Raw genomic sequence first — 12,978 nt, 5'->3', positions numbered from 1 at the left:
ATTACCACATGCTCCAGATATGGAGATTTACTCTATGTATGGGGTTGGGATCCCAACGTAAAGAGCCTATGTTTATAAGTCAACTTCCCAATCGGAATGCTACATTTCGTTTCAGATTGACACATAAGCAAATGGTGGAGATGAGGACCCTTTTTTAAAGGATGGAGTTTATAGTGCCAATGGGGATGAAACCATTCCTGTTTTAAGCCCTGGTTTCATGTGTGCAAAAGGTTGGTGGGGAAAAACCCGCTTTAATCCTTCAGGCATCCGAACCTTCATAAGGGAGTATGAACACACTGCTCCGGCTAATCTTCTCAAAGGAAGGGGAACCCATAGTAGTGCTCATGTTGATATATTGGGGAACTTCACACTTATTGAAGATATTATACGAGTAGCAGCAGGAGCCTCTGGTGACGACTTAGGTGGACATAGAGTTCACTCAGAGATTTTCAAAGGGTCTGAAAATATTAACTCTCATTGTAATGAATGTTTCGCTTGGCAGCTCTTCCTTTGTTAAATTATTTTTTACTTTTTGGATTATAAACACTCATTGTTACCTTAGTTTAGCATGAGTATTACCCATGAGGTTATAAAGAACTGTTGTTAGGAATTAAATGAAAATGTGCACTAATCTTTGATCATTTTAGCATTGGCATTGTGACACCAAACCAATAATTTCTATGTGTTGTGAGTTTTGTGAAATGTTACCTGTTCTATATGTTTGTATTTTGGATTAATTTTAAGACACTTCTCAATTATATCATATCATTAATAATTTCCTCTTTTGGTGCATGCGTTTATCTTCTTTTGTTAGTGCTGCTACTAATGCATATACTTAAAATGATGACAAGGCTATGTGTACACCACAAAATCAGTCATGATTTTCTATTCGATTATTTGTTTTTTTTATTAGATAAAGTAATTTCAAAAATATTTGGATCTTATTAGCTCTCTCTCATGTCAATTTGAGAGTGAAATACTCAATTCTCTGAATACACAATTTTGACATTCATGGCACAAAATTATAAATAAAAATTTTTAACAAAAAAAAAATTAGGACATCATGTATTATTAAGGTATATCAGAATAGCATCAATTTATAGATATTTGCTTGAATCTACATAACAATATAATTTTTTTATTTTAAAACACAAGGAGTTGTATTAACATTATACGCATAATCAAATTATTAGTTAATAAGTTATCTTTGAGTGGGTTATTAACTTCATTCACTTACCTTATTTTTCAGGCTCTTGTGACTCAACTCGAACAGTTTACTTATGATTAGTTGATTTACTGTAGAGTAAGTTTAACTATATATTTTATAATAATAACTCTGTTCTTATTGTCACCATTTACGAAAGCACTAAGTTTTTTTTTAATATAATGAATGGTGTATTGACTGTATTCACTATATTTTACCCAATTACTGCTGAATCCATTTTTCCAATATATGTTGAATATGTAAACTGTAAATAGGTAACAATTTTGCATCATGTCATAATGAAAAGATCAGCAGCAGCAGCAGGCGCTAGACCATTCAATCCATGAAGTTCTCTATACTCAGAAAGACCAGCAAATTTTGGATGAAGGTTATACATACAAACATAGTCACTTCATAATAACATAGACATTGAAAACACTCTAATATTAACAATATACTTCATGAGTTCAAAATATGGTGAATGTAAATTTTGGGATCCCAATCACCCACAGGCTTTAAGATCTTTCAATTGTCAGATCTATTTGGCGGTTCTGCAAGGAGTCCATCTTCAGGATAATTGTGTCATTTTCCTTCAAGTTATAAGTTTGACAACATTCGGCCCAATCCACCCCGAATTTCCACTCTTTATTTCTTCCTTGACTTTTGGGTAGATGGAAAAAAAGACGTTGTTGCTTCCGCTAGAGGATGGACCAGCGATTTGCGAAATTGAACCATGTCCAGATGGAGTGAGATGTGCAGCAAAACTAGCACCCAGGTACTGTAAAAAAAAGCATTGTTAGTGTTTTGGGAGAAATTATTAAGGTTATGTATCGTAAATGGATAATCAGAATTTGATATGTTTGCATAAAATTGATATGAAGTATTTAGAATCAACTTACCAATCTACTTCCGGTCACGTCAGTACGTGTCAATGTCTTTCTATAGGAAACTTGTGGATTGTACCTACTTGAGGATAGTGTAAATTGTTAGTCTCCATCCTAAAATTGATCTCAATGTTATCTAGAAATAAAATTTATGGATAAATATATAAATTAAGTGTCACATTACCTATTGTCAGGTATTTCTTCGCTTTCAGAACTGTCTTCGCTAAACTCAATGGTTGAATTGCTTTTATGACACACAATTATTGGATTGTTAGGGTTATTACCCTCCATTGTTGAATCTTCATCCTCATCTGATGAGTCTTGAAGCTCAGATGATTCAGACCCGAACAATATCATAACATCAGGTGAGGAGGAGTCACTGTTGCTGTTGTAATCTAGATGAAATGCTCTTTTTATATTGTGCAGTGTATTTTGGTCCAGTCGGTCCCCCACATAAAAGTTTCTATCAGGAAAAAATTTTAATTGGTTAGTTCATTTCATTGAAAAGTAAAATGAAAAATATCCCAAAATCTGCATAGGTAAACTATATAGTATTTCCTCTCCTGACAAAATAAAAATTCCTAATCAGCTCGAATGAACCCTTCGTTATGGCCTTCTATTTATTTTTACTTTCTATATCCAACACTAAGAAATTATCCCACTCATCAATTGCGTAGCATGAGGACCCTAATTCGTGCTCATAAATTGCTTCAAAACATGGTGGTAGAGCTCTGTCTCCCTAGATTACATGTTACAGTTCAAATTAAATGCTGCAACTCACATGCTATTTACGATACATGACATAATATTACATATATTTGGTTACCTGCCCGTCGTATAGTCGAAACCTCAGAGTTGCTTCTTTTCCTTTTATCTAGTGTTCTTGGGTTGTCAGAAACTTCCTGAGAGCATATAACAGCACCATCATAAGTTAGTGAGACTTCGATTATTTGCAGTGTAAAAAATGGACCCGTGCCGACTTAAGTAAATAGTCATGTTTCATTGATATATTTAAGCTGTATAAGAGCAAAAAAAAAAAACAAAAAATACTGGGTATGATAGTAACATATAGACTACAAACATCATTAGTGGAATATGATTGTCCGATCATTATTTTGAAGCCATATACAAATTGTAGAAACCATAGTTAATTTCAGTTCCTGTGATAAATGAATAGAGTGGTAAAAAAATCTAAACTGAAAAATCTACAGTTAGCCAATGACATAAGTTACTTCAATCCAAGCCAAGCTTGATAAAATATGACATATCAAAAATGGTTACCTAAACAATAATTATAATAATGAGATTAAAAAATTAAGAAAACTTTTAGTACATAATAACTTATTAATGAGTACAATTATTTCATGAATCTTATGCTAATATATCTTTTATTTGATTCCGAAGAATTTATCCAAAACAATTACATAAAAAGTTATATAAAAACTACTAAAATAATGAAATTATTAAGAATTGTGCTTTTTGTTGAGTTGGGTTAAATATCAACTATTCTTTTGATGGGTATTTATTTTTAATTACTTAAAATCATTTTTGTTTGTCAATATCTCTACGAAGTTAGCTTTCTTTTTATACTAATCTCAAAACAGAGTTTGACCATTTAATTTGAAGGATTTGTTCCAAAATGTGGGGTAAGAAGACTCGCAATTTTACTAATCTAGAATAATAAGTTTATATGTCATGTACCAACTGAGTGTTACTTGATGTTCAATTTTTTTATACACATGCAAATTAAGTATCAATCAGGATTCAGATTTTTACCTGTTGGCATCATCCTATTTGCATGCACCGCCATCCAATTTTTTGATGTTGCTAATTGCGTTCTCAGCACTGAAGAATAGACCAACGATTTTTTCTCTTAGTACAAAATATTGTATTAGAACAATTAATAAAAAAAGGAATTTTTTTTGTTTCTTTTTGTGTTAAGAGAGATGGTTAGAAGTTAGAGAGAGAGAGAGGGACATTTCACATGGATGGTGCAAACCTTGCTTTGTTCTTCGGAAAGATCTTGGATAGATGATGTTGTTCTATATTCTTCTTTTGTACTTCTACTGAAACTCCTTGCTTTCTAATCTTTGGTTTGCCTTGCTCACTAAAGACAGAGGAGTTACACTCTTTCATTCTCGTGGACCCTAAAGGAAAATTCAATGGCCATTATTTGAGCATGTGCATTTACAGTTTAGATAGGCCATTTGTTTTTTTTTTTTACTTTACATATGTGTGTATTTTTTATTTTCTTGGGACCAACTTTGGGTCTTCCTTTATTTTTTTTAATTTGTTGTTGGAAAAAGCTACAACAATCATAGAAGTATAATGTCTAAAATTAGTTTTAATATTTAAAGTATATAACTATAAGTTCCAGAATCAATTTGGGAATAAGAAAGTTTATTATAGTGCACAAAATAAAGTAACCCTTGCTCACCTATTTCCTTCATTTATTTATTCTAATTCTTATCTCATTGAATTAGTTTATTGATATGTGTTTTAGTGCGTTGATATGGGACTTTTGAAATTGGGAATCTGCCTGGGGTATGGATGTTTTGTGTGCCATTTTTTAAGAGATACAGTTAGAATTCAGAGAGATAGGAACATTTCACTTGGATGGTTCAAACCTTGCTTTATTCTTCGAAAGGATCTTGGGATAGATGCTGCTGGTGTAAATTCCTCTTTTGTACGCCTTCTGATACTCTTTCCTTTCTTATCTTTGGTTTGCCTTAGTCACTAAACAAGAAGATGAAGAATATTTTGGAATTCAAAACTTAGTCCACAAAGGTGATGTTTTTTTTAAAGGAAAATTTAGCTAATTTACTAACCAACCATGGTTAGTAAAGTAACCTCTTGAGTACTGCTGTGATAGAAGCCATCATTTCACAATTCATATTTTAAAGCAGCCTCATTTTTTAACACAGATACTTCATGCACAGGAAGTATAGTTTACACTTATCTATTGTTTTGCTACTTAGAGTTAATAATACCCGAAAAAAAAAAGTAAATGTCGTTGTCAACCATTAATGTTTGTTTTCAAAGAAAACATGTAAATTGTATGGCTTCTAGATATAGCAAAGTCACAGAGTTGGTATTGTCCTTGCGATTGATGTGCTTCCATCCATTCTATTAATTGCATCAAGTTCTTAATAACAACATACATTTACAATAGATGACGTAAATTATAATTTAAAAACCTATTGAATAACGTTGGATTAATTTTTGGTTTAATCGCATACTCTAAACATAGACACTTTAACAATTTGACAAACGTATCGTCATTTTTTATAAATAATAGTCTTTTGAAAAAAAAATTTCATTTGAACACCATGTTTATGAAAATCATTAACTTACTTCATTATTATTATTATTATTATTATTATTATTATTTAAATTTGTGTTATGTCCAACAATTTATATAGTATGGTAGAACAAAATTATAAAAAAATTGCCAAAAAATGTTTTCCAAAGGGACATTTGTTTGAAATTAAAATAATAATATAATCACATCATATGCAAATTATGAAAAATGATTAAAAATTCTAATTATACTCCTATTTTTTAAATATATAATAATTTAATGATTAATATTTGAGTAAATTAGCTTATACCATATATTTTTTATCTTAATTATCAGTGATCACAGCTATTTTAAAAAACATTTAAATCATTATGAACAGTTATTCTAAAAAAATTGTCTAATTATATATTGGAAATAATGAAATAAATAATAAAGATAAGATAAAAAAAAATTATACAATAGTTACATTTTTGCCTTTCAATAATAGTTAAAAGTTTTGAAAATATTCATCAAGGTTTATTTTGTTTCAATTTTGTTCTAGGAAAAGTTTCCACTTTCAATTAAATGTACTCTTCCTGAGTATTTTTTACACAATTTTGTAATTCTTTATTTATAGTTTTGTTCTTCAATACTATATAAATTGTTGGACACAACATAGCTTTGAATGATGATGATGATGATGATGATGATGATGATGATGATAATGGTGATGATGACAGGGATGAAGTAAGTTAATGATTTTCATAAACATGATGTTCAAATGTTTACCAAAGGGACATTTGATCGAAAGAAAGATAATAATATAATCACATCATATGCATGTTATGAAAAATGATTAAAAATTTTAATTATACTCCTAATTTTTAAATATATAATTGGTTGACATTATATAATAATTTAATGATTAATATTTCAGTAAATTATCTTTTATACAATTTTAGTGTCAATGATATATTTAATTCAAATTTAAAAATTTTTAGGATAAAATTAAAACAAAGTAAAACTTAGAGTATTCCTTAAATTTTAAACAAATTTCAGAGGCAAAAAATATACTTTACCCAAATTTGTAATTATCATCTACTTACAATTCTAAACTCTTTTGGAGGAGTTTTGTAAAACAAAAAATTCTAAAAATACGATTTTATTGTAAATAATTAACATAGTAAGTTGAGTCTTGCTCCTTAAAAGCTCAGTTTTATTTATCCATCCCAACTTTTTCACTATTTAGTATTTTACACAGTCATTTTGCACTTAATATTAGCTAAACCATGCAAGACCTAAAACTTGTGAAATTTATTGCATGTGAGGAAGGTAGGTGTGCTTTCAATGACCTATTAACATTCTATAAATAGAGTTTAGCAAGCATTGGTCACCACAAGGTATTGTTCAGAGTTTGTCAAGTACTCCATCTTACACTTTACATTCCTCCTTTTAAAGTTTTCTTACAGTTTGAGATCAAGTATGAGTGATATACCTCCCACATAAGTAGAGGTTCCACAACTCCCTGATGAGGTTATAAGTGAAATCCTCTATTTATGTAATGCTCTAATCGTTGTCAGTTTCAATGCTACTTGCCGTTATTGGAGGCAAAGGATAACTTTGTTTGACTTTTTCAGTCAAATCTCAAAGATATGGAAAAGGCGTGGCTGCTCACTGTTCATTCACTTTGGGTTTGCATCTCCTGTGATCACGTTAGTGGATTGGATCATGAAGATTGCCGGGGAAACCGGCTACCTGAACTTGCCTTTTCTTTTAACCCAACACGGTTGGTTTCAGTTCATTGGAGTCGAGATGGGAGTCTTCTGTATCCGTTACTCCTCTCTTGAAAGAAGAAGCCACTTGGTGATTTGGAATCCACTTATTCAAATGCCTCGGGTACTAGATTATCCTTTGCAACGTAGTTCTTCTGAGGGTTCCTTTACTTATGCCTTTGCGCACTTTCCGAATAGTGTTCATTATGCAATTTTGCATGTTTTTAAAGATGAACCCAAAAGCACTGCTTACACTTTATCTATGTATACAAGTTTCACTAGGAATTGGCATGTTAGGATTTCATGTCCTTCATATGTGCAACGGTTGGATCCTTCGTATGTTGCAGCCAGTGGTGTTGTGTATTGGCTTGCTGACCGTGAAGACGATGATCAACCATACATTTTTTCTTTCTCATTGATGACATTGACTTTTAGCCAAATTTACGTCCCTCTTAAAGCTATGTCTCATTGTGGTTGCCTTTTGGTTAGAGATGGATGTCTATGTTTGGCATCAAATAATCACACATTCTATTCATACAACTCAGTTATATGGCAGGTAAGTGACACTGATGAAGGTGTTAACTGGTCACAACTATTTACATATAATGGAATAGGTACTTTGTACGTGCCAACTACCATGGTTAATCATGATGTTATCCATGTTATGGAGAGGCACCTACAACTGGTTGGGGCTCAAGTCATCGCGTACTCTCAGTTTTTCTTTGTTCGATATAACCCCATTGAACGCACAAGAAATAGGCTTCATCGGGTTTTTTTTATGATAATCATGTTAAAATTAGATCTATCCATGCATATGAAGAAACTTTATTTCTCGTGTGATGGATTACCTAGAAAGTTGTAATAGTCATACTTTGCTGCAAACTATGCTTGCTAGGACATAGGGTTTAAAGTTTTAAGGGTTGTGTGCTATTAAGAGTTGGTTTTAGTGGAACACTATGTCTTTGCTTATTGTGGTTTGTTTAGTGTGTAGGAGTGTTACCACCAATATCAGATATTAGTTCGACTTGCATTGCCCAAGGAAGACCATGCATGGCATTGCTGGTTCGTTTGTAGTATCTACCTTTATTTTTATGTTCATCTGCCTTATTTGTGTTGTAAGGGTTTTTATTTAACTTGGTGCAAAATATTTTATGCATTATGCTATGTTTTTATGGTTATATACTTAGATGTGTTTGAAAAGAAATTGTTCGATCTCTTTCTCTTAAAAAGACATAACACATAGTGAGAGTTTGCCAAATGGTTTCCAGTTGTATACTGTATTTGATGAGCAAGTTATATTTAAAGTATAAAATATTAAAGCTTTGAATGACTCAGAGAGTTTGATTTTGCTATGAAACAACTTTGGATGAATGAAAAAAAAAAGAGTTGGTAACACTAAACATAGCATCTGACTTCAATTTTAATGAAATTGTTTGAAAAAAAAGGTAAAAAATAATACTGTTTACATAAAATTCTCCTAGCATTTACTACCATAATAAAAAAGTTCTTTGAAGAAAGGAAATAAACGATTTTATCATACACACAATTCTAATAAGATTAAAAAATGTTTGAAAAAACTAAAATAATATTGCTATGCATGCACCCCTAGCATTATCACAATCAGGATAACACCTTACATGTTAAAGTACCGTTTTGTTAGTGTATTAACAAAAGAAATTACATTTAATATATGTTTATGTCCATGCTACTTGAGTTATAATGAACTATGTTAAATAGGTCTTGACTTTCTCAGGATATTAAAAGGTAGATGTAATCATTACTTAACAATCTACTTTTACCTATATGTATATTTATTAGTTTGCATCTTTTAAGACTTCACTCACTTATTATTATCAAGTGGTTCGAGATAAAAAATTAAATGAAGATGGGACATGAAATATTGCTTGAGGAGTTCAGGTTATTTCTAAAATCTTTTCTTATTTATTGTGGAGTAGTTCAAGACAAAAAATTAAATGGAGATGAGATATGAAAGATTTCCTCCTGTCATTTCAATCTTTCTTACATTGTCTTTAGTATACTTAAAACTTAATAGATGCTAGATTAATATCAAAATAAAACATAGAATTTGTGTAAGATATGATACTATTATTTATAATTCTACATTTATTAAGTTTTTTAAATATTATTTACTATTTTTTAGGAATTATTAAGTCATTCAAAAATATAACATAGATACTGTAAATTTTTTTTAAATTCTTCATTATGCAGCGACAAATTCATTATCATATCATCTAACATTCACTTCAGTATACAATCGATGATAATAATTATTATAAAAAAAATTAATTAATAGAGATAAATCAAAACATGTACAAAATAAAATTATTTGCTAAAAATTGCAGATAATTATTTTTTATAATTAAGTATTATAAATAAATAATGGTTAAATAGTCTAATTAGTGAAGATGGTTGTTCACATCATCATTTATTTTTTTATGTTTGTTATCATCATTTATTTTTCATACTAAAAGTACAGTGCACGCAGCCATAGTTTGGCAAAATATTAACACCAATAACCAAGGTTCTGAGAACCAGACCGGTTATCGAACCGTTTTATTTACTGGTTCACTGGTCCAACCGATCCAACCGTAATTCAACCGAAAAAACTATTTTAAAATAAAATACTAAATAAATTATAGAACATGTCTACTGGCATGTTACTTATTAATATGACTGCCTCTATCACCAGTTCATTGTGCTGATGGTTTTCAATGCTGCAAGCTACTCCACTCCTAAATTTAAGTTGCTTCCTAGTAAAGTTTCAAGTAGAATTTCAAAATATTTTAATACTATGGCTCAAAACATATTCAAGTTTGAGGTGTATGCATGTATTTAATGAAATCAAAGCAAAACTAACTATGAGAAGAACATTAAACTTACTCGTGGTTTTTATAGAAAGCATTCCATATGTTTTACAAGCTTCAAATATAAACAGCTCAAATGTTCATCAATAAAATATGAAAATTATGTAGATGTTTTTCCTCTCTAAAATAAATTGTCCAATTGTTAAGTTATTCCAGTTGTTAGTATCATTGTTAGAAGAAAATCTCAGCTTGAAATGAACCTATTATAAATCAAACTCCAAAAGATTATCAATTTTAACTCAATTTCAACAAAATCAGCACAATGATTAACAACCAAAAAAAAAGCACTAAGTGAGGTAATGAGAACAAAATCAAGAAACTTTAATAAAATTTAACATCCGAAAAAAAGCAAGAACAAGCCAATAACAGTTTATCAGTACCAATTTAGCATCAATCAATAAGCCAGTAACAGAGTTCATTAATCAAGAACAGGCTAGAACAAGCGAGAGTAGTGAGTAAAGCCAATCAAGTTTTTAACATATTTTTCACAAGGTTAACACAAAAAATTAACATGGTTTAACAAAGATTAACAAAGTTTTTAACCCAATTTTAACAAGCTCAGCACAATGATTAACAACAAAAAAGTCCTAAATGAGGTAATGAGCACAAAATCAAGAAACTTTAACAAAATTTAATAACAGATAAAAAAAGGCCAAAAACAAGCCAGTAACAGTTTATCAGCACCAATTTAGCATCAATCAATAAGCTAATGATTAACAAGATCAGCACAATGATTAACAACAAAAAATGCACTAAGTGAGGTAATGAGCACAGAATCAAGAAACTTTAATAAAATTTAACATCAGAAAAAAAGCAAGAACAAGCCAATAATAGTTTATCAGTACCAATTTAGCATCAATCAATAAACCAGTAACAGAGTTAATTAATCAAGAATAGCCTAGAACAAGCTAGAGTCCTGAGCAAAGCCAATCAACCAAGAACAAGCACTAAAAAATGGCATTATCATAAATGCATTGTCGAGTCTGCAATCTCCTAATCTAAAAACAAGAGAAAGTACCTATGAAAGTTCTTAATTACAATTGTTACCAAATAGAAACCAAAATAAAAATGGGTCAAAAAATGTAACTTACCCATTTTTAATCCTAAGCTTCACTGTATTTCCTATCATGATCACCAACTTAAAAAATATCAACCATTTGACAAAGAATTCATAGTTTAGTAATAGTTTTCTATTAGCATCTATGTTGGGCCTGGTAACAAGATAAATTCACAGCTTAGATATTCTGAACAGATGAAAATACATGGATTGTGTAGATCATATGACCAATATGATTTCTTGCTTTATTTTTTGTAAAATGGGTTTTGTTAACAATTTAATCATCAATCCTCAATTTAATTAACAAGATTTTCAATTTAAGTAAGAAGTAGTGAGCAATGGACAACGACAGAGTCATCAATCATCATCAATCATAGGTTCACAAGAACCCACGGCAAATTATTCAATAATTATTCAACTCAGTAACAAGTAACAACAACAAAGTTCACAGCTTAACTAACAATAATTATTCATAATTATTCAACAAGTTCACAGTTCACAGTTCAAATCACCGTTCAATGTAACGAAAAATTATTCAATTAAAGTTAAAAATTATTAAAAATGCAAAGCAAATTCAATAATCATGCAATGATTTCTGAACAAAGCATAAAAAAATTAAAAAAACAAAGAACAAATGAGCTCTGAGTCACTGACCTTCGATCGCTGAGGAGGACGGATGGCGACAGAGGACGGCGATAAGATGACGGCCGCCGAGCACATGCAAGAAGCGGCGCGCTTGCGACGGGGACTGCGAACAGCTCGAGGACTTGGAGACTCCCCTGACTGTGACGCACGAAGACTCGAGGAGATGACTGCGACAGATGGCGACAGACAACGGCGACAAGACGACGACCACCGAGCTCGAGGGAGAAGCGGCACGCCTGCGACTTGTGACTGTGAACAGATTGAAGACTTGGAAGAAACTCCCCTAATTGCGATGCACGAAGACTCGAGGAGACAAGCCCCTGACTGCGACGGACGGCGGCAAAGACGGATCCTCCTTGCGGTGGTGGTGGCGGCTAGGGTTTTTCCCTTGGTTAAGGCTGGGCGTGTTTGCTCAAAAGAATACGGAAGGAGATGGATAAGACGTGTTTTGGCTTCTTTGATTTCTCCTTAAGCACAAAATTGTGTCGTTTTGTTCAAACCGGCCGGTTCCGGTTCGACCGGCCGGTTAGCAATTTATGGCTGGTTTTGTAATTTTCGGTTTCAAACATCAGACCGAATCGTTATTATCTCCGGTTTTGTGGCCGAATCGATCGGACCGGCCGGTCCGGCCCGATTTTCAGAACCATGCCAATAACAATAGTTAGCCTCTTTATTTTCTTTTTGCCACCTTCACTATTTAATTTGAAATTTGCATCATCTACTGTTTCCTTTTACATCTATCATATATTTGTCAGGTAGCCAAATAATTATAATATTATCTTATTAGTTTATTATTTTAATGGTATTTTATGTCTTTTTAGTTATATTTTATTTTTTATATAAAATATTATAATATTATTTAACAATTGCTGTCATTTTATTAGTGTAAACTAATGGAACATTTTTATAATTTACAACTTTTAAAGTTTTAAATTTTTAAACTATGTTCTAAGTAATTTTATCATATTTTTGCATATAAGTTTTAAAAATTTTAATAATTCTTTTATATTTAATTAATTTGGTACTATTTTACGGTGTGTTAGTTTTTGAGTTAATTTTTTTTTTAAAAAAATATATTCAAAATTCAAAAAGAATTGTAATTGGGTGGATATCTTAGGCTGCCAGATTGCGTGTTGATGGAGGCGGATAATGGGCCTGAAGCTCGCCAAAAATAAAAAGAAAACAAATGTATGGGTTCTGAGAAAAAAGTGAAGTTATTCTCGTTCACTTCAACTTGTCCATCATCTCTCT

The 12,978-nt window shown here is 31.2% G+C and overlaps 1 protein-coding gene across 1 annotated transcript; it reads right to left on the bottom strand.

Annotated features, from left to right (window-relative positions):
* Positions 1-1,532: 1,532 nt before the first annotated feature.
* Positions 1,533-12,471, bottom strand: LOC107636649 (uncharacterized). Its single transcript, XM_088484714.1, has 6 exons — positions 12,450-12,471; positions 11,737-12,194; positions 2,915-2,990; positions 2,273-2,551; positions 2,104-2,170; positions 1,533-1,982 (listed from the first exon to the last, which is right to left on the bottom strand). Exons 1-4 carry the CDS (start codon positions 12,469-12,471, stop codon positions 2,502-2,504), a joined length of 606 nt encoding a protein of 201 aa, XP_088340840.1. The 3' UTR covers positions 1,533-1,982; positions 2,104-2,170; positions 2,273-2,501.
* Positions 12,472-12,978: the final 507 nt, after the last annotated feature.

The sequence above is a fragment of the Arachis ipaensis genome, chromosome B4, assembly GCF_059453495.1.
Source record: "Arachis ipaensis isolate K30076 ecotype BB chromosome B4, ASM5945349v1, whole genome shotgun sequence".
In the NCBI taxonomy this organism is placed as follows: Eukaryota; Viridiplantae; Streptophyta; class Magnoliopsida; order Fabales; family Fabaceae; genus Arachis; species Arachis ipaensis.
This window is presented reverse-complemented; position numbering and strand designations above follow the sequence as displayed.

Coding starts and splice junctions, on each gene's coding strand:
- LOC107636649 (XM_088484714.1), bottom strand. CDS start 12,471: ATGATAGATGTAAAAGGAAACA. Junction 12,195..12,449: donor GATAGATGTAAAAGGAAACA/GTAGATGATGCA, acceptor TTTGTGCTTAAG/GAGAAATCAAAGAAGCCAAA. Junction 2,991..11,736: donor GTCCTCCTCAGCGATCGAAG/GTCAGTGACTCA, acceptor ATATGCTCTCAG/GAAGTTTCTGACAACCCAAG.